Source organism: Microcebus murinus, chromosome 18 (genome assembly GCF_040939455.1).
Source record: "Microcebus murinus isolate Inina chromosome 18, M.murinus_Inina_mat1.0, whole genome shotgun sequence".
Classification (NCBI taxonomy): domain Eukaryota; kingdom Metazoa; phylum Chordata; class Mammalia; order Primates; family Cheirogaleidae; genus Microcebus; species Microcebus murinus.
The window spans coordinates 39,966,253-39,988,135 of record NC_134121.1 but is presented as its reverse complement, the minus strand read 5'-3'; the positions used below and the strand labels follow the sequence as shown (position 1 = coordinate 39,988,135).

Below are 21,883 nucleotides of genomic sequence, written 5' to 3'. Positions count from 1 at the left end.
CCAATAATAGTTATGAGTCTTTACTTTTCCAATTCTGTTTCTCATTTTGCTGGAGAATAAGAACCTTCTCTAACCTTCAACACTCAGATGAAAACTAAGCTCTAAAAACATTCTTACTTCTTTCCAGATTTATCTGTCCAATATATCCATTCACCCCTTTTCTTTAATTAGAATGTAATAATATATACTAAATAATACATTATTACATACTTTAGGTTTCTTCCAAAACAATTTTATTTTTTCTTTCTTCCAGAAGGAGTCACTATACCCGGTTTATAGAATAATCACTTTCCCCAACATACCTTTAAAAATAATGCAGATACATAGGAATTCTTTATTATACCAACAAAATGAGCTTACAGACACAGTAAAATCCATTGTATATTTTGAACACTGAAAACCATCAGGGCCTGAGCTTCATAGTTGTCTGGCTTTGGTACAGTTATCATAATCAATGTTTCCTACTAAATTTTTTTCTTTCCATATGGAAGAAATTATGCTTTTTATTTTAGAAATATAAATCTTATTACTTGTTAGCAAGTTTTCACTCCTAATGGTGGGGCTATGTTCTTGTAAGTGTCTCTCCATAAGACATAGCCTGCCTTTGAATTGTGGGCATTTACAAAGAAAAAGAAGAAGGAATTGTGATTAGGTAGCAACATGCTCTCATTTTTATGCATGGGTTAGCCTGTAACCTTGGTTTTCATTTTTTGTGGTGCACCTGGCCAGGTTTCTATATTCTTCTAGATCTCTTTGTAGTTTTCACAAAGGCATGACCCAAACACGACACGCACCATGGTTATTTCTTCTCATCCCTAAAGTTATGGGTGGATGGGTTAGACCATGTGTCCTTTAATAATTGTAAGTCTAGGACACTTCTCTGGCTGAGGGTGGAAGATAATAAAACAGAAATGTTTTGACATTTTCTAATAAAGATAAAATTCCAAGAGCCTAAAATAACTCTCACTGCAATAAAGGTAAAAGAGAATATTTCTACTTCCTAAAGAATTGCCTTAGCTATCTCACCAGCAAATAACAACACTAACTTTATATTTGTTTATCTGCTTATTAATAGTGTGTTTCCCCCATGAGATGGTAAGCTCCATAAGGGCAGGGACCATGTCTGCTTTTTCACTGCATATTTTACTTTCAGTTTATCACAGTGCCTTGATATTACCTTGGAATTTTCAAATAAGTATTTGTTAAAATAATGAATAAGTAGCATATCAAGTGTTACTATTTTTTAAATGTCAACTATTTTTAATGAAAATATTTTTAAATATACTATTTGTATCTATATGGTCTTAGCCAAAATGTCTGGAATATGAATCCGTCTTTTTGGATAGCTCAGATAAGGACAGTGGTAAGGACAGTAGAGTGATTAAGAGCAGAGGTTTTACCACCAGACTATGTAGGTGTAAATCCTGGCACTACTATTAATACTTCCTAGTTGTGTGATCTTCCCTGATTCTCAGTTTCCTTGTCTGTGTTAACTTCCCTGAGTCTCAGTTTCCTTGTCTGTAAAATGAGGAAAATCCTAATATCTACCTCTTAGGGCTCTTCTGAAGATTAAATGATGATATATGCAAAGTGCTTAGAACACAGATGATGCAAGGCACATAACAATTGCTCAATAAATGCTAGCTTAAAAAGGTTTAATTTATTAAGGTACTGAGCTCTTAGCGGAGAGTTTGCACACTTTTTTTCTATAATACAATATGGTCCCAGACTACTTTTTAAAAAAATTCTTATATAAATTTTATGTATAGATTTTGTTTTCTATACAAAGCTTTAATTGTTTTCCTGTTTCTTACTTCAATGTTATTTGTTAATTGATGCCTTTACAGTACCCTTTCTTCTAATATGAAGCCTTACTGTGAGCTGAGAAACCAAAGCACTATATTGGTTAGAAATTTGTAAGAAGAGGATTTGTTTCTCAGGAGCTCTCCTAAGAATAAGGTACATAAGTGTTAACTCAGGACTTACTAACATCTATTTTCACTTAGAAGTCTTTCTAACTTACTTATTGTGTTCTCAGTTGTATTTGGGAAAGTTGGAAATACCAAGTAAGTGACCTAAGGATTAATGAGGCACTATTGTTCTAATTCTATCAAGCATTAGATCAATCAGAAACAAATGAAAGGTTGATTTCTTCATGTTTCGCACTGTTAATTTTCTACAATTATTAATCAGCTACCAATGTAAGTATTAAGCTTTCAATCCAAATAATGTTTTTAGTGTAATAGCTGAACCAGTACACAGATCCTATATTACAAAGCCCCTTTTAAAACTTGGGTATTACTAATTGTGCTAGTATACAAAGCTCAAGCAAAATAAAATGTTTCTGTGTGATTCAACCTGTAGTTCTTATGTGGAGGTTATCAACTCAATGAAAAGGAGAAAATACAAATTGTCAAAAGGACTAAATGAAACAATTAATGTGCAACATAAAAGGGAAGGGGGAAATAAGGATTATGAGCTCTTGCAATTTAAAGAAAAAGAAATGGAAAGATTACAGACTAATAAAGAGACATAAGAAATGATTTGCCAACTTTATTCCCAACCCTGAAGTGAATAAGATGGTTCCAATTTAATGTTGAGTTCAGTCGCATTTCTACCTTTTTAAACCTACTGAAAGGCACAAAAGAGACTCTGATAAGAAAGCCATGCACATCCATGATGATGAAACCTTCTGCTCAAGTGGCCAAATGCCAGAAGAGGCACAGTGATCCCCCACACTGGGAAAATCTCAGCCTGAGCCAGAAATTGGCAGTTACCAAGCCAAAATCTTTATATTTGTATATCTTATCCTAAAAAGACACGTATATTTTACATTCCACTATGTTATATACCATTGAATTTTGAATATAAAAATAATGTTTATAACCGTTGAATTTTTTAACTCCTCCCATTCCCAACATTCAAGTAAAATTGATGCTCTGGGAAGAATGGCACTATAGTTGCGATGCCTCCTCATTTTACCCCCTCTTGAACAACACCAATATGGTCAGGGGTATGTGAGAAGTGCAAGTGAAATGATATCTTATTATAGTATGATAAGCTCAAGGGTCTCCAATGATCCACAATAAATTAATCCAATAATCATTAAATGAAAGCTCCAAATCTCATGCAACTCAATGAAGCTAAGAAATCCAAAAGAACAGTAAAAATGGAGCCCTGCAATCTTAAAATGTCCTTTTAGCTTTTGAGCTACCATTTTTATAAAAAGATCAATAATGATGTCTTCCTGTTCCAATATGGAATTAGTGTTTCCCTAAATACATTAGCTTCAGAAGTATTGAATTACCCAGGAGGATCAGCACCACAGTTAAACAAATAGTTGTTCTTTGCAAAATAGTGATTACCAATACACAGAATCCATTAAAGTCTGCTGGATACAAAGTGACAAAAGGCAAAGATGCCAGGACAAAAGGTATCAAAGTATAGTGGTCACCCAAAAGCTAGAAAGAGGACACTCACCCTCTTCTTGATAATCAGACAAAAAGCGTGCATCAGATGTGAGGGACAGGCCAAGAGTTCCACTGTGATTATCGTCAAAGCTGTCCTGTCCAAGATCTCCCCCTAAGGGACAAAAAAGAAAGAAAATAAAGTCATCCTTTGGACATCTTTATAAAAATATTTGTGTAGCTCTTCTGGTATTTGCAAAAAACGATGTATCTTTCACTTGATGATGAACATGGCCACTATCCATTAACATATGAGAAATAGATAAATAAGTTCAAGAACCAACTTACCTGATGGAAAATTTTCCACTCAAATAAATCTATCACTAAAACTTAAGAACTGTTAGCTTAGAGTTAGAAGACCTCTTGCAACCATAGAGAAACTTCTCCATCATACATAAAATGAAAACATAGCTATATAAATTTGTATTCATATATACTATGCCACTAATAATTACAACTTTACCCTGAATGCCCCTTTCTCATTATATTTCCAAATAAAATCGAAGGACTGACACACAGGTTAACCCTCTATACATAAAATAATGTAGCAAGGCCAATATTCTTTCCTTCTCTGAAAAGTAAGAGAAGTAAAAATAGAGAGAACCTAGACTTTGCTGGATTCTATTCCTGTTTGTTCTGCAACCTTAACAAAGTTCTCTCTTTGTAATTCTAGTTTACAGCCTATGCAACCAACCTCCTAGGAATTCTAAAAGCTCTAAGAAGGTAATATTTGTTCTGTAAAATGGCTTTGATAAAAGGTAATGCATATACAATACTGAATTATGCAATTAAAAACAATGCTAATCCCTTTTGGGTGTTTTCAACATACATTGGATTGTATTTTGTAGAAGTGGCCGATGCTATTATGATACTTTAAAAGGTTCAGACGGAAGATGTTAGCTCATTCAGAAACCGGAAGAAAAGGCTCTGCATTGCAAATGGCTTTTCTTAAAATCCCCCAAACAGAGGTACAGTCTGCTGATAAAAGGACACCAACAGCTGCTTAGTTCATTTTACAAACATGAAAAGGGGATTTTCAATTGAATTTAATATTATCTCAAATACTAATTTCCAAAGGAAATCACCAGTGCTAATCTCAGTAAACACTGCAGAGTTTTGGCCCTGGATTTCAACTAGGGAGCAGTGAAACCAAACAACCTACATAGAATCTGTATTGCCTCACTTTAAAGGTTTATTTCCTACAATTAAACTAGAAAGATAGGGAGGATATAAAATGATAAAAAGAGAATGGCTGTAGCCTTCTCTTTCCATAAATTAGATGATCACATCTAGACTCTTCTTCAAATGTTCATTAGTATTAGATCTCCATAACTGAGTCATACACCTGCAGATATAGGACTTTAGAAAATAAACTGTAGAGTTTATTACGGAAAAGAAAAGTAAAAATTTAAAAAACCTCTCACAACATTCATTGGCCAAAGCCAGTAGATATGTCCTCCTTTATTAGTTTACTAATCAGGATACCAAGTTTATAGCTATGCTTACATTATATCACTGTGTAATTTCTGTAATAACCAGAAAAAATCTCAAATACTGGACTGAGGGTTAAAATGCTCAAATTTTACATCACTGCAAATCCACTGAAATTATATTATCAACACAATCTAAATGGATTGTCTGGCTTGTAATCTGAAAGTGAGCTGCAAAGTTAAAAAGAATTTTCATTTTGAGCCAAATAAAAATCCTTAAAAAGATTAAAAAAAAAAAAAAGGTAGTTTTGCCAAGCAAAATTTAACATTTGTGGGAAATACAAAATACTATTTATCAACTATCAATCTGGACTCAATGTTTTCTGCTTGCTTCAGAAATTTGACAAATCTACCACTAAAGGAAAAGAACCTACTCCTATACGTTTTATTAATAGTATTAAAAGCTTTTTTTTAAAATACACAGATCAAGAAGGGTTTCTGTTTTGTTGTGTATTTTTAATAAGCTTTCAATTTTAGAATTATTTTAGATTTACATAAGTGTTGTAAAGATAGTACAGAGTTCCTACTACCTTTCACCCAGTTTCTCCCAATGTCAACTTCTTACATAACTAAGGTATATCTGCCAAAACCAAGAAATCAACATTGGTACGTTGCTATTTACTAAATTATGGACTTTGTTTGGATTTCACAAGTTTTTTCCATTAATGTCTTTTTTCTGTTCCAGGATTCAATCCAGAATATCATATTGCATTTACAGCTTCAGCTTTTAAAGTCTTACCCAAAACACCTGCCTAGATTTGGCACTTGATTTACTAACTTCAGGTGGAAAAGTCACTTCCATGTGATTTCTGTAGTTTCTGAGTATACGTACCCAAAGTGGGCTTTTAACAGCCACCTCTGTGTCAAATACGAGACCATTCGGCTGTAAAGTATGCAACAATGAAGGTATACAACTCAACGTGACAAAACAGAGCCTAGGTCAGTACTACAAATGGTTGTGGTGGGGGAACATTTAAAAATATGCTTTACTTCCAAGTGCAATTAGTTCCTGATGATGGAGATGTTGTTATAAGTGTTTTTAGTGTCATATCAAGTGGTCCAACTCCCTTGGGCACACACAGAAACAAGCCTATAACACTATACAAATAGACACTCCCATGTAATTAAAATGATTACAGCTACTCAAGATGCATGGGTGAAAAGTTTTATAGAAGAACAGCAATTACTGTGGTCATTTTGGATTTGTTTAAATTTAGAACATCATTTTTCCTTAAAACATAACCGCACATGTTCTCTGAATTCGTCTACAGCTCTGACAACTGCGGTTCCAAGTGGCCACGACTGTAGTCTAGTGGGATCAGACATAAATGATCACAAACTATAGTGACAGACATTTCCACTCAGCAGCTCTACAATTAGGGCTTAGAACTCCATTTGCTTAGAGTGGCTTTCTCACAAGCAAGACCCCTTGCCACTGGAGACATACTTTCCCACTGCAACTCGCTCAGAATCAATATATTTCTATACAGATATATATTCTAACACACCATATCTCCATTAATCACATCCACTGCCTTCAGTCCTTTCTCCCTGTATTTCCAAACAAGATCTAGGGGAACTATATCAAGGGTTCACCTGCTATTAGCAGGTAATTTGCTCCTCTATCCTAAGTGTCATAAGAATTGGGCGCTAGATACACTCCTTAGTATATTCAATGGCAGGTTCTCCACCGAGTATCGTGCTGAGGGGCCCATAAGCGGGATGATTTCTCTATTGTTCTTTTCTGAGAATCAAACTCAATTTCATTCATGCTCCACAGAGTGATAAGTTGGGAATTTCTGAGGGTTGGAGCAGAAAGATAAAGCAGCTTTGTGTCAGGTGTAAGGTAATTATTTGCTAGGGTTTCTGTGCTATTTGTTTTTATTCCCCGTGCTTTCATTAACAGTTAATGAGTTTTCCCCCTTAATTCTGAAACAATAGCTTGGCCACTAGAAGTTGGCTTTTTCTGCCACAGATTCAACCAGCTGTTGCTGCTCCATAAACTTTATGGAGAAGTGAATTAAACTGCAAAAAACTTTCATTTACTAATTCAATTCCAAATAAAAGAGGGGGAAAAATGAACCATGATGATGTTCCCCTTGTAACTCTTTTAACTCACAGTAAACCCACATAGTCCTGAACTTGCAGGTACTATTCTGGGACAAAAACATGCCATAATGTCAATTTTATCAAAGAGATGAGAAAGAAATGAAAAAAGACAGAAAGCAGTTTAAAGCATTTTTAAAAACCCAAACTATGAGAATAACAACAGATAAAATACAGAAATATATATTTGCTTATTCAATATGTAAAGACTCAATTTTTTTCATGTTAGTCTAAGTCATCATCTTTTATTTCCCTTCTAATTAATTGTAAGCTATATTATAAAGACTACTCACATCTGCAATCAACTGTGTTGTTTATATGGTGTGGTTGAAAATTTTCTAGGGTTTGCTATTACTTCACCAAGTACTTTTGGATAACATGAGGAAATTGCAGTTAATGTAAAATTGTCTGAAATTTTTTATTTTTGTTATAACTGTTGTTGCTATTGGAAGGGAGCACATGGCTTCCTACTCTATTTAATATTTAAGAACCCATGAGACACACAGTTCCCTCTTTAAACTAATAAATCCTTACTAAAATGCTATAAATAAAGCTCCCTGATCCAAATCCAGTTAGTCTTCATGCTTGATAGAATTAATATTGCCAGATTTTCATGGACCAATTTAATAGTAATGCAGCTCCCAAAGCTGAACTATAGTAAGATTAGCAAAACTGCAGCTTATTATTCCTTATTACAACCATTCACCTAAGTTATTGAATCTAACAGCAACTAAAGAAATATGTTGGGTACAAACGTGACCATATATGTGGAATGTTACTCGTATGTAAATATATTATAGAGCACATTTGCAGCACAAAGGCTAAAACTCTGTCAACATTTCCATTATAAATTACACATCATTTTGCACATATTCATGCATTAGAAACGTATGGTGTTTTCGACAGAACATCTTAGAGGCTTCACCAATTTCTAAATATCCATTTGGATCTGCGTGGTTAGTCCTTGTGATTAATCCATGTAGAGTGAAGGTCTCAAATTCTTCTCTGTTCTATACAGTCTGACTTCCTGCCCATCTCCTTTTTTCCCCCTCCTACATCTGTCCATAACTCAATGTATAAATATTCCCTTTTTCCTCCCAAGGCCCTAGCAGTGAATGTAATAGTACTGAATGTCATTAAGTCTACAGAACAAATGATAGGTCAGGTAAAGAAAGTTTCCATTTATCATTCTTTTAAAAAGTTGCTCCAACTAGATCTTGAATGTCGAAGAAGTAAATTGGGTTTAGGATTACATTTTTTAGCTTAGGATACTGTTTGCTAATTACATAATCATGCTAAGAATAATAGTTTCTTAAGAACCTTTAGAGATAATGTTTATGGAGAGTAACACATCTAAAAAATGATCAGAAATGGAGCCAAATTGATTAAATACTCATGGTACAATCGCTACAGCAACACCCGTGAGTCCAACAACCAAAAGAGCAACACAGCTTAATAATATTCTCGGAATGAACGACATCTGTCAGCATTGCCTTGGACAAGAAAATGCCAATGGGAACCAATTGAAAAGTTCTTTTTTCTCCCTCCTTTAAGAAAGTGGTTCTTTGTAATGCAGTTTTTCATGTTGACCAGTAGGGTGAGCTGCAGTGTGTAGCATCATCCGAGTTATTTTAAAAAAAAAAAAAAAAAAAAAAAAGAAGGAAAGAAAGAAAAGTAGCCGCTGTGTGAATCCTCCTGTTCCTCCCTCCACCCCAAGAAAATGCTGAGGTCTTTAAACCCTTCTTAGATTTCACATGAATGCATAACTCCTGGATATTAAGAAACTGGAGGGTCGGCAGCAACAAATATAAACCAGATAATTGTGTATGTGACAATGCACACTTCATAAAGCAAATTACAGCCTGTCAGCAATCATTCCAGCTTGACACTAACACATTCCATCTACCACTGGTATTGTTCAACTGGTACTAAGGTGGAACCTGCTGAGTTGGAATATTTTCAATAGTAACAAGATTTTTGGCAGAATTCAAAACATGGAAACCTAGGTATTTTGTAGTATGTGGATAAATATATTGTGAAACTAATGCATTTATCATATGGCAACCAGGCGATTATAACCTGGAATTACTGGTTCATAGTTCTGTTTTCTTTAGGCCACTGTATTAAGGACTCCCATAATTCTTATTATAAAACTATTCACTGGATTTTCAGAATGTTTTGACATACAAGAGAAAGTCAGCTGTAATAATAAAAATATAATAGTTTGCTGAATTCTTACTGGGTACAAGCTCTGGGTCAAGGCTCTTCATGTCCTATCTAGTTTAATCCTCAAAATAATTCTGTGATATATTATTATCCCAAAGACAGAGATGAAGAAATTGAGACACAGAGATTAAGTAACTTATCCAAAGTCACATAAGTGACTCATTAAGTGGCAGAGCCAGACTTTGACCACACCTTGTCTGATTACTAAACTCTTGTTCTTTTTTTTTTAAGCTCTTGTTCTAATCCACTGAGCTGTACAGTCTGCAAATCTGCATTCTTAATAAATCACAGTCATTACTCAAAGGCAAAACATACTGAATGACAGCCAATGACTTGAATTAATGGTATATATTACTAATTAGTATTTTTTTTACTTTAGTAAAGTAAATCTATAATCATAAGTATAAATCATTATTATTATTAGTGGTAATAGCAGTAGTCACGTTCAGTATGGGGACTGGAACTGACAGACCAAATGTGGTCAATGGTTTGGTCAAGAAGGAAGTGGTCCAATTCACACTTTAAATTTGTTATAGTAGTAATACTGTAGTGATTTTTTTAAAAATATTACTTTTTGGCATGAACTTCATGCTTACAAAATTTAATACATCTATTTCAGGTTTAGTCAGATCAATATATTGAATTTTTTCCAGCACCTTCTGTTTGATTCTGTTTGATCCAGGGTATTTTGACCTTGTTTCACAGAAAATGAACCAACATGTTCCATACCTAAATATAGCTTTGACCTGGTTTGGTTAAAGAATGTGTTTCTTTTCTGGCACTATCATGCTTTAAGCCTCAGAGTAAGAAAATCCTTTGAAAAATATACAATGCCACATAAACATAGCAATTTTATTACTAGTGGTTCATCTTTCCCTCTCTTTTTATCTTTCTCTTTCTTTTCTCCCAAACAACAAATTGTCATAGGTCTTAGCATCTATTTATAATCCTGATGCATTCTAGGATCTATTATCCCCCAATTGGTGGACCAACATTATTTAAACTCCTTGAAAGAAACTATAAGGCTAGTTGGGTTCTAATGTCTTCTGCTAAAAAAAGAATAAGACTACATGTTCTACAGGCTACAGGTAGATATAAGAAAAGTTTTACAAAAGTCCTAGGGATAAAAATATAACAATACACAATAACGAATGGATATGGATAAGATTAGTAGGCCTAAAAATGTGAACCAGCTTTTAACATCCTGAAGAGAGGGTTTTCTTTGTGAGTAACAGACCTCCAATACCCTTAAAAGCTGTAATGACAAAGGGTGACAAGATCCAGCCTCCCCACACACCACCCCTCCCCAAACAGGGATTCCCATTCATGTATTCCACAACCTGTATGCATGTATCACCATTTTGAAAGACTAAAACCTCTCAATGTCAACAATTCAGTTCCATGTTTGGTCCCTTAGAACAGAAGTTTCACATAGAAGAGTATCTCTTTATTTTAAAATTTTCTTTTTCTTTTTATTGCGATATCACTAACACAAAGTGCACACACCTTAAGGGTAAGTGGTATTACTTTTTAAGTTCAGGAAAATACCTTTTAGAGATGAATCATAATCAAGAACTTTTACAGGCTTGCAAAGTGTGTTAAATTCATATCAGCTGACAAGGACAGATAGGGTTCACAAGACTGGTTCTTCCACTATTTGGCTCACAAGAGTCAGCAGTAACTGGAAGCTTTATTTTACACATCATATAAATCCCCTTGCTCATAACTAAGCAGTCTCTTTCCTGTGTTAGTGATATTTCAGCCATCTTGATAAACAAGTTTCTGAGAGAAGTATGTGTTGCGAAGAAGCATAATGAAAAATTAATGCTTTCCTATAGAATTGGGTCCACCCATTACATTATTTAACCTCTATGTATCAAGCAAATTCACTGGGTTTCAAGTTTAAAGGTTTTAACCTCCTTTCCTTACAAAAAGTTTTAAGCAGAAGAACCAAACAAATTATACTCAAATTATTTACCTATACTTTTCTCTCAATATTTTGTGTTCAGAACATGAAAATATTTTAGGAGTTGCTGATGAACATTAGTTCTTATGTCAAAATTCTATGTTCAGAAACTATACTTCTCACCTGATTTTTTTGTGTTGGTCCAGGTATAATACCATCTAAGAGAAATAATTTGTAAGTCATTTTTTTCTCAACAAAAATCTTCTAGACTAAGAAAATAAACTTAAAGCAGTCATTAATTTATCAGTTATTTGATTTTACTTGCCATCTACATGAAGACAAAAATCAGAAATTCTATGAACTTTTAAAAAAACTGAGATGCAGTAACAAAAGGTATTAATTATTAGTTATCATGGGTATGGTATAATACTATTTTACTATTTATTTTAAAATTCGCTTTTAAGTGATAAGTCAATGCAACATGTCTATATATATGACTCAAACATTAAACAACAAAGAATGCTATTTTATACCATCATCAGGACCCTGACCATAAATTCATATTTAAAAATAAATAATGAGTGAAAAACTTGAGTGGATAAGAAACTACTAAACCATGATTCTACTGAAAAAGAGCTCATTGCCATGCTAAGTCAAGTTTTTGATTTTTGTAAGCTTCTTTATTAAATGAAAAAATTAATCATGCCCAGAACAAAATATTCAAATGTTATAAGAAAGTTCATCTCCCCTTTCTTCTCTCCAGAGACAACCATTGCGAGGTTTCTTGGGTATTCCATGAATTTTCTATCTAAATACAACAAGTGTCTCTGTGTGTGTCATATATATCTCTTTTAATCTTTTTTAACAAATGGTAGCATTTGTTCTGTTCTGTCACCCAGGCTGGAGTGCAGTGGCATGATCATACCTCACAGTAACCGAGAACTCCTAGGCTCAAGCAATCCTCCCACCTCAGCCTCCCAACTAGCTAAGACTACAGGTGCATACGACCAGGCCCAGCTAATTAAAAAAATGTTTTTTTGTATAGATGTGTTGTTCAGGCTGGTCATGAAATCCTGGTCTCTAGCGATCTTCCTGCCTTAGCCTCCTGAAGTGCTGGAATTACAGGCATGAGCCACTGCACCTAGCCGATCTTTTAAATTAAAAAATAATACATGCACATGGTGAAAATTCAAAAAGGATATAAACAATGAAGTTTCTCTCTTCCATTCATACTGATACCCCCCCCAACAGGTTACCACTGTTAATTCATACGTATCCTCCAAAAAATATTCTATACACAAACAAAAGCAAGCATGCATACACACACACACACAGAGAAACAAACTGTACACTGTTTGCCCAAATTGCCTTTTTCACCTAACAATATCCTTGGAGAACATTCCAAATTATATATATATGTATCATTTCCTTTTAACTCTATATAACATTCCATGAAATGGATGTAGCATAATTTATTTAACTAGTCCCCTATTGCTGGACATTTAAGCTATCTGTGGTCTTTGCTATTCCAAACAATGCTATAATGAACATCCTTGTGTATAATACATTGTGTAGGGAATATGGAAGGAAGCATCATCTGATTCCAGTGATTTATTTTACCTGCATGAAAGTCAGTTCTTTCTCTTATGTCTTAATATCATCTATTCCAGAATAGGAAGGACATTTAGAAAGAACATAGAAATCTTAGAAAATGTTTACTATAAAGCAAAAAAGTGAGTCTTCTTGTTTAAAAAAAGCTTACTGTCTTTGACAGTAGTTGCAAAACAACTAGTGCATTAATGTAAAAATGCAGTAGTCCATCCTAGCACTCTGGGAGGCCGAGGCGGGTGGATTGCTCATGGTCAGGAGTTCGAAACCAGCCTGAGCAAGAGTGAGACCCCCATCTCTACTATAAATAGAAAGAAAATTAATTGGCCAACTAATATATATAGAAAAAAAAAATTAGCCGGGCATAGTGGCGCATGCCTGTAGTCCCAGCTACTTGGGAGGCTGAGGCAGCAGGATTGCTTGAACCCAAGAGTTTGAGGTTGCTGTGAGCCAGGCTGACGCCACGTCACTCACTCTAGCCTGGGCAACAAAGTGAGACTCTGTCTCCCAAAAAAAAAAAAAAAAATGCAGTAGTCCACTCAAAAAAAACCCTCAATCAGTAGATGTATAGGAAGTAAAATATTTGAAAAGGTATCAAAGTCAGTAATTAACTTCAAAACCAGTTTGTATGTGTATCCACTTTCTACAGATTAATCTGTATAAAATGTAGCCAATAAGGAAAGGGGGGAAATGCCTAAAGGAAGTCAAGCCACAAAGGCAGCTGTCAAGATAGTTGATGCTAAAAGGTTGGGCCAAAGCCAAAGGCAAGAGTATTCATCCTGTGTACATTTCCCCCCTATTAAATCCCCAAAAGACATGGAAAACATGCTGGAAGATTTCTTTTTAAAAAGTAGCATAGGTTAGGATATTCTAGATTCATAACCAACACTTGTGTTTATAAAATATTAGCATTCCAGGAATAGTGATGGAAAGATACTTAACAATAAATTACAAATATTGTAAATTTAGACTTTTTTCTTACATTTGCAAACACTTCATAAATTTGGGCTGTGTTTCTTTGTATAAATCCTACTTATGACTGTGCTAAAACCTTCTGGCATGAATGCAAAGAGTATTTCATAAATAAAACTTAGTAAAATCACTGTACACCCCATTAATTCAAAAACACTTCTCTTCGACTTCAAAGAAAACTCCTCTCTTTTCTTTAGTGTAAAGATGGTCTTTCTTTGCTGCTTTAATGTTTTGCTTCTTGTAGTTGTCATAACTACATGCTCCAAGTATGTGATTGTAAGGGACAAGAAGTTAAGCAACATTTGTGCTTCCATTCAACATGTCTCAGACATTATAGAGCAACAAGCTCATAAATCTAACCTCTCAAGTGGTTACCAATAAAAATTGTGTATGTGCACCCTATAAACACAAACCTTACAAATGTATACCTGGTGAGTAACATGGCCCTACACCAGGGTTCAGCTGGAATGAATGAATTTTATGGAAAGATATGTGAAATTTATATTACTAAAGTTCCATACATGCATTTATTTGCCTATCCCTACTTTGAGACATAAAAATAATACTTGTTACAACTTTAGTAAGTGCCTGTCAGGTGGCAAGCATTCCTCATGAGTTATCATCTCATTATAACTCATTACAACTCATAATAACTATGAAGCAGATATTATTAGTGGGATTTTATAGATGAGAAAACTGAAGCTTTGAGAGGTGGCATCATTTTCCATAGCTCACAACCCTTCTAAGTAGAGGAGCCTAGATTTCAGTTCAGGTCTGATTTCAAAGCTTGGGCTCTTTCTATCATAAAACATTAATTTGAAACAACAATTTTAAGAAACAGTCCACTATTCAATGTATTTTATGTCTAGATATACAAAGCATCTTATGCATTAATGTACTAGGTCTCACAATAGAAATAAAAGAATATCTTTTTTATTAACTCAATATGGATTTCTTTCTTTTATATTTGCATTATAGAGAATTTTAAACATGTAAAAAAGTACACAAAACAGTGTAATAAACTCCCATTATAGATCATCCAGCTTCAACAAGTGTCAATTTATAGTTGATCTTGTTTCCTCCATACCCCACCCTGTTTCTTTCTCCCCTCCCATATTACTGGTCAGCCATTATATCACTTTATCTTTAAATATCACAGCATAGCTATCTCTAAAATAAGAAATCTTTTTTAAAAAAACCTAACCATTAATACCATTGCCATACATTAAAAAAATTAACAGTATTTTCTTGTTCTTTTTGTTTGTTTGTTTTTTTGAGACAGGGTCTCATTCTGTCACCCAAGGCCAGAGTGCCTTGGCATCATAGCTCACTGCAGCCTTGAATTCCTGAGCTTAACCATCCTCCTGCGTCAGCCTCCCAGGTAGCTAGGACCATAGGCATGTGCCACCATGCTGGCTAATTTTGTTTTTGTTTTTGGTAGAGACAGAGTTCCACTATTTTGTCCAGACTGATCTTGCACTTCTGGCCTCAAATGATCCTCTTGCTTCTACCCCCCAAAGTGCTGGGATTACAGGTGTGAGCCACTACACTCACCTTAAATCTCTTTTAATTTACAGGTAATGTGGGTTTATATTAACATTGTCTTTATTCACTTTGCATAATTTGCTTTTGCCAAGCTATATTTTTAGGCATTAATTTACTTTGCCATTTCAAAATGTGATTTATAAGATTCAAAAAGTGGAATTTTTTTCATATTGAAATATACTAGATAGTTTCTCAGAAAACCTCTATATCATCCATACATAAATTCAAAGAATCTTTAAGCTGGCAAGAGATTTCATTGGCCTACGTTTACCACTATCACAGATGTAATGTGAGTGACCATGGGACCAAAAAAAAGATCTTATTATTTATAATATTTCCATGGTCTTTCCTAGATTTTTATTTAAATATTTTATCATTTTTTTTAGACTCTGAGCCTATGGTGGGAAATTCTAATATTCAAGATGTTTTTTATAACAATAAATTTTGAATTATAAATATGCCTTATAATCAAAATTTTTATTTATTAATATTAAACTAAAAACTGTTAATAACTCATTTTATAAAAAGGGGAAACTGAAGTAAAATGAAAAAAATCAGTTTGTTCAATGACTTAAAATGATATTGTCATCACATCTAAAGGCAAAATTGATAGCATTGTTTAGACAGCTGATCAATATCACCTTTTAGATATTGATTACTGAAATGATAAAAGTTCCATGACAGAAATTCCAATGGCTTTTCTTTGTAACTTTAAGTGAAAAATTAAGTAGGAAAAAAGTTTTTAAAGCAAGCAGGTCATGAGTTATCAAAGCAATCTTATATCTTATTATAAGGTAAAAATAAAAAGACTTTTTCATGTTCTCCAGTTATATTTAAACTCATTACAAGAGTCCTTCCATTTATGTCTCCTCTACATTGAAGTAACATATTTTTTGGATCATGCTTTATTTTCCCTGTTTCCCTTTTCTAAAAAATGAGCATCATTTAGGAAGTTGATGGTGGATCAGTAAGAAAATTTGGGGGGAAATGTGAGGGAAAAACTTATTAACATATCATTATTACAAACAGAAACTACATCTTCTTACTGTTTACTATGCCCAGGCACTGTACTAGATGCTTACACATCTTACTACTAATCTTCAATAACCCTTCACTGACACAGTAAAATATGGCAATGAAGGGTATGGGCTCTAGAACTCTGAAAGAGTATGGGCTCTGGAATGGGTATGGGGTGATGAAAATGTTCTGAAATTATATAGTGGTGATGGGTACACAACTCATACTATGCTATACTATACAATACAATACTGCACTACACTACATTTACTATACTATGCTAACAACCACTAATGTGCACTTTAAAAGGGTGAATTTTATGGTGTGTGAATTATATCTTGATACAACCATTATTTTTTAAAATGTGTGCAAATAAAAGGACTTTTAATAAGGGATCTTTTATAATTTTTTTTTTGAGACAGAGTCTCACTCTGTCACCCCAGGTACAGTACAGGGGTGTTATTGTAGCTCACTAACATCAAACTCCTGGGCTCAAGCAATCCTCTTGCCTCAACCTCCCAGAGTGCTAGGATTACAGACGTGAGCCACTGCACCCAGCCTATCTTTTATAATTTAAGACTATTTTCCTTCCAGGAATGAGACCTGGTTTAGTACAAATATCCTGAAGAACGCAGAGTGTATTCAGCCAAATGCTGAATTAAATTAATAAAATTCATCCCACCATCTTCCTGAACAGAATGTCTTGCCACACATAAAAATGCTAGAAAAAGCTTGGGGCCAGCATTACTTTCTTTTCTCCACCCCAACACTACCTAGGTTCTCCAGGGATTTTAAATTTTTTCTGCCAGTTTTCTCTTTCTTACATATTCCTATTCTTTTCATAATCTTAAATTGTCCTGCCATACCTTATATAGACCAGTTACTGCTCTCATCACCACACCAGTTTCTGAAGCATACAATCAACTCTGGTTTGATCAAAAGGGCAAAGTAAAATACATCCCTCCCTCCCACTCCCACCAAAAAGTGTCTGTATGAGGAGGAGCAAGACTGGGGGCAAGAGTATGAATTTTTCCACTTCATCTTTCCTTACATTTACTTCCAAATGAGCAAATATTTTGCCATACATATTCAATCATTGTTGAGAAGCAAATATAGTTTTCTGTTCTAAATAAATGATCTTCAATTGTCCCCCTGGCTGCTCTGCCTCTGCCCTCTCTCTGAGAGAGAAAGGGTGTGTAAAAGTTGGCTTGTATCAGAAGATGACTGCAATGCCATTATCACATGAGTCTAGGAAAATGTGCCCTTTGTCTTTTTAGTCCTATATAGTCTCTTATGTTAAGCTGTAAAATTATTTCCTCTTCTCATCACATTACTGTACCACATCTCTGACACCAATTCTTTATTTTTCCTTTTAAGTAATTAATTCTACCCTCACAGTTGCATTCATTTCTGCCAGTTCACAATCATGTTCTTCCCCCTGTGGATTTTGGTTAACATCTGTTAAACCCTGAACTATAGGGCCATTCCCTGAATAGTGCATTTTGCATTTTGCAAAGCAAACTGTTACATTCTTACATGTAATTCTCTACTGCTCAATCTATGTTTCCAGATATATATGCTTTATTTAGGACAGTGAGATACATAGTAACACAACATCACATTATTAAAAAAATAGATAGTATAAGTACTCTGACTTTAACTCACAAGAGTCAAGAAGCTTTAAAATATAAGATTTTTATTTCTTAAAAGTTGGCTTTTAAAGAAAGCCTTATACAGACTAGAAATACACTGAAAATATGAGCTAGGACAATAAAAATTTTAATAAAACTATTATCTCTCACAATATTAATATCTTTAAGGTGTTACTGTTCACTGCAAATGAATACATTGAAAACATTAAGAGAATAAAAATACTGAAAAAGTTTACAATTGGTTAAAAAAAGTCGTAAGGCAAAATAGTTCATAAATCTATTTGCAAGTTCGATCTAAAACTCTCTTGTGATTCTCTGAGAAAATAAAAACCCTCCATGTATAATAAATTAAGATAATTAATATTCAGGATGATGTTTCTGACATTTTCAGCGAGAGTACTAAAAATAAGGAATGCATATACTTTAAAGACATCCCTTCAAACTGTTTGAATTCAGAAAAAAATTTCAATTTTGAACCTTTTAAAAATGTGTTCTAACCCTGTCCTTTTTTTTTTTTTTAATTTTGCACACAGCTGTCTGTTGTACTTTTTAGAATCATGCCAGATGCTGGGTTCATCAAGCAAAAGCAGGAAAACAATGGTTTGAAAGCAATTAGAAGCACCGAGGCTGCAGTGAGGCCCATATTAAAATGTGATAACACTGTTCTAGTGGGAATTTCAACACTGCTCCATTTCTGACATTTCTCTGCTGCCAGACCGGCAGGCTGTGTGGAAGGGCACTGTGATCACGGAGGTAACATACTGGAATTTATTTCTGGAGCAAATGAAGGATTAACTGAGTTGGAACTCTCCCAAGGTTTTTATTATGGACTCGGCCACCATTTTATTTGAATGCTACTGGATCCTGTTGGCATCTAACAAAGCTCAAGGAATAAAAGCATATTATAGCTTTGGTTCTACAAAATTATCTAGCAACAATCCACTTAGAAGGCAGAAGCAGAGAGCCTCTTGTTGCTAAAAGGGAGGGCAGGGGGCCCAGCAGGGTGAAGGTTAATTAAACACTCCACTAACTTCCCTCAGAAATGGGTAATGCCACTCTGTGGAGAAGCTTATATAGAATAGACAGAAGTAACCATCTCATCTATGCATTCTTTTTAGCATAAAACCATTCAAAGAGGACTCACCTTGGGGCTGAAAATCCCAACAGTATCTGAAATACAAGGAAAAAAAATGGGAGATAAGTCAAACTTGTATTTCTCAATTTTGGTTGGCATACAGTAACTCTAGCACTTTGTCCAAAAAGCTTGCTAAATGGTCAATAGCTAGCCAAAGCCACTATTCACTTTCAGAAAAAATAAAGGGTTGTCCCTGAGATTTGAAAGATTCTCAAAGGCTTAAAAGCTGCATTTAGTTCACTGCAACTCCTTAGATAATTTTTACTTTAGAGCTGGAAAAGTCCTAAGAGGGAACCTAGTGGTGGCCCAGGGTTTCTCATCAGGAGCTCTGCAGGCTTTGAGAAGCACAGTTCTTTGTTGTGACAGTCTGTCCTGTGTATAACAGGACCATTAGCATCACTGGTCCTGGGCACCAAATATCAGTGGCACTCCCAGGGGTTACAACATCCAAACCCCACCACCACAAACACCATATCCTCAAATGCCTCATAAGTCTAAATTCTTAATTTTACAGGTGACACATGAACAACTGACTCAAAATTGTCTAGCATTTTAGTGTCAGAGCGAAGAATGGAGTTCTTGCAGTCCACTATACCATTCCATCTCCTCTATTATTTTGGAAAGTGATTGGCAAAACCGACAGCCCTTGAAGTTTTAAACTCATGAAATAGCAGTGGTAGAAAGGATCATTTGTAAGTCACTTATTTGGAACCTAAACTGCATTTTCTCCCACAGAAAAAATGTTATATATGATAGTTACACACAAAAGTCTATTGCTCTTTGGATCCCATTTCCTTCTGCCTTCACAGGAACCTGACTTACTCTTTGTTGATTTTTCTCTTGTGTATATTCAACCTCTTTCTCCTAACTTGGCCCTTTCCACCAGCATTTATGCTCATATAAAAATAAAGCAAACCTTCCCTCACCCCCTTCACATACCTCCATCTCCTGTCCTGTCTCCCTTACATCATAGTGAAATTTTCAGAAGCATTGTCTATGCTTGCTCTTTTCATTTCTTCACTGCCCACTCCCTCTTCAACATACTCCAATCAACTCACAGTCACTGCACCTTAATTCTTGCTCTGGACATAACGACTTCCATGCCACTAAATAGAATGGATATTTTTCTACCCTCATCACAACCTCTTAGGAGTGTCTATGTGCATCTGAACATTTCCCCCCACCTCCAGGGAGACAGTCCACGGTTTTTAACAAATTCTTAAAAGGGTTCATAACCAAAAAAAGATTCAGAAAAAAGCAACACATACGTGATAATGGTGTGTCTTCCAGTACACACACGACTGAAATTAGCTTTGGTTTCCTTAGGTCAGAATATCAGCCCAGTGAGTATCAAGGTTATTTCTTTACTGTATAGGATAAAATTCCAGAAAATGGAAAGAGGTCAGCAGGGAGTATGTTGCCATAATCCACAGATAAATTTGAGGGAAATTATCAGAGATGAGGAAAAGAAAATTGAGAAGAAACCTGACGATTTCCTTTCCTTGCTTCTCTCCTTTCTCTGAACAGTTCTGGGCTGGCAATCAGGTAAAGGGAAATTAAGATACTTGGGTTGGAGGGCAGGGAGAGTCCAGAACAGCTATGACATCTGTAGTGGAAAAGGGGAGAGGAGGGAGAAAAGGAAGGAGTGGGAAATGGAAAGCTACAACAGCTGAGAAGGGGTGGTCGTATCAGTTTAATGGCAAATGGATGTTGGAGGCTGGGCGCGGTGGCTCACGCCTGTAATCCTAGCACTCTGGGAGACCGAGGCGGGCGGATTGCTCCAGGTCAGGAGTTCAAAACCAGCCTGAGCAAGAGCGAGACCCCATCTCTACTATAAATAGAAAGAAATTAATTGGCCAACTAACACACACACACACACACACACACACACACACACACATATATATATATTAGCTGGGCATGGTGGCACATGCCTGTAGTCCCAGCTACTTGGGAGGCTGAGGCAGTAGGATTGCTTGAGCCCCGGAGATTGAGGTTGCTGTGAGCCAGGCTGACGCCACAGCACTCACTCTAGCCTGGGCAACAAAGTGAGACTCTGTCTCAAAAAATATATATATATATAGACATTGGAACTGGCTGAAACGTAAATAAGTTATGTATAATGATAAGATGGGTCGATCTCCACCTAGCAGACAGTGTAGCTTTCCACTGTACCTGGCTACCATGAAGAGTTTGCCATAAAACTCATTTCTATTAAACATAGCTAATCAAGCAAATCATCAAACTGGTAAGCAATTTTCCATCTTCTCTTGCTATTTTCCATCTTTCTTGAGGCCTTAGCCCCCAGTTCCTATCATTATCCAACTCCCAATTAAATAGAAACAGATATTAAGGTGTGGCTATGTGCATACATGTATGTACACACACACCCTCACACACACACACTCTCCTCTTTCCACAATGTTAATGATAGCAACAGCAGAAACTTTGCTGACCAATGTCATTCTCATTTATTGGCCCAGAAAAAAAACCTAGCCATGCAGTGGCAGTTAAAAGGCCAACTCTAGGGGCAAATTGTTAAATAAGAAAAATATGCTATTGATGATCTCAGCCTCCCTTGCCCATGATCCCCACGCCAACTAACAACACATATTTTCAGTTCCTTTCTCTACTTTAAAGTATCCTGGTTTCCCTCTTCTCTTGTTGGTCAAGAAGAAAGATGAGCTTATACGTTCATACGTATTAAAGATATTGCTTCTGCCAATAGCAGCTATATCTTAAGAAGGCTGATTATAGAG

The 21,883-nt window shown here is 35.2% G+C and overlaps 1 protein-coding gene across 2 annotated transcripts in view; it reads right to left on the bottom strand.

Moving 5' to 3' along the window:
- Positions 1 to 21,883, bottom strand: part of SKAP1 (src kinase associated phosphoprotein 1) — a 274,963-nt gene that overhangs the window by 195,376 nt on the left and 57,704 nt on the right. For both annotated transcript variants that reach the window (XM_012766026.2, XM_012766027.2), the window contains exons 3-4: positions 19,134 to 19,159; positions 3,481 to 3,582 (exon numbers count right to left, since the gene is read on the bottom strand). In XM_012766026.2, coding sequence (XP_012621480.1) covers positions 3,481 to 3,582; positions 19,134 to 19,159 — 128 coding nt within the window. The remainder of the gene's footprint in view (positions 1 to 3,480; positions 3,583 to 19,133; positions 19,160 to 21,883) is intronic.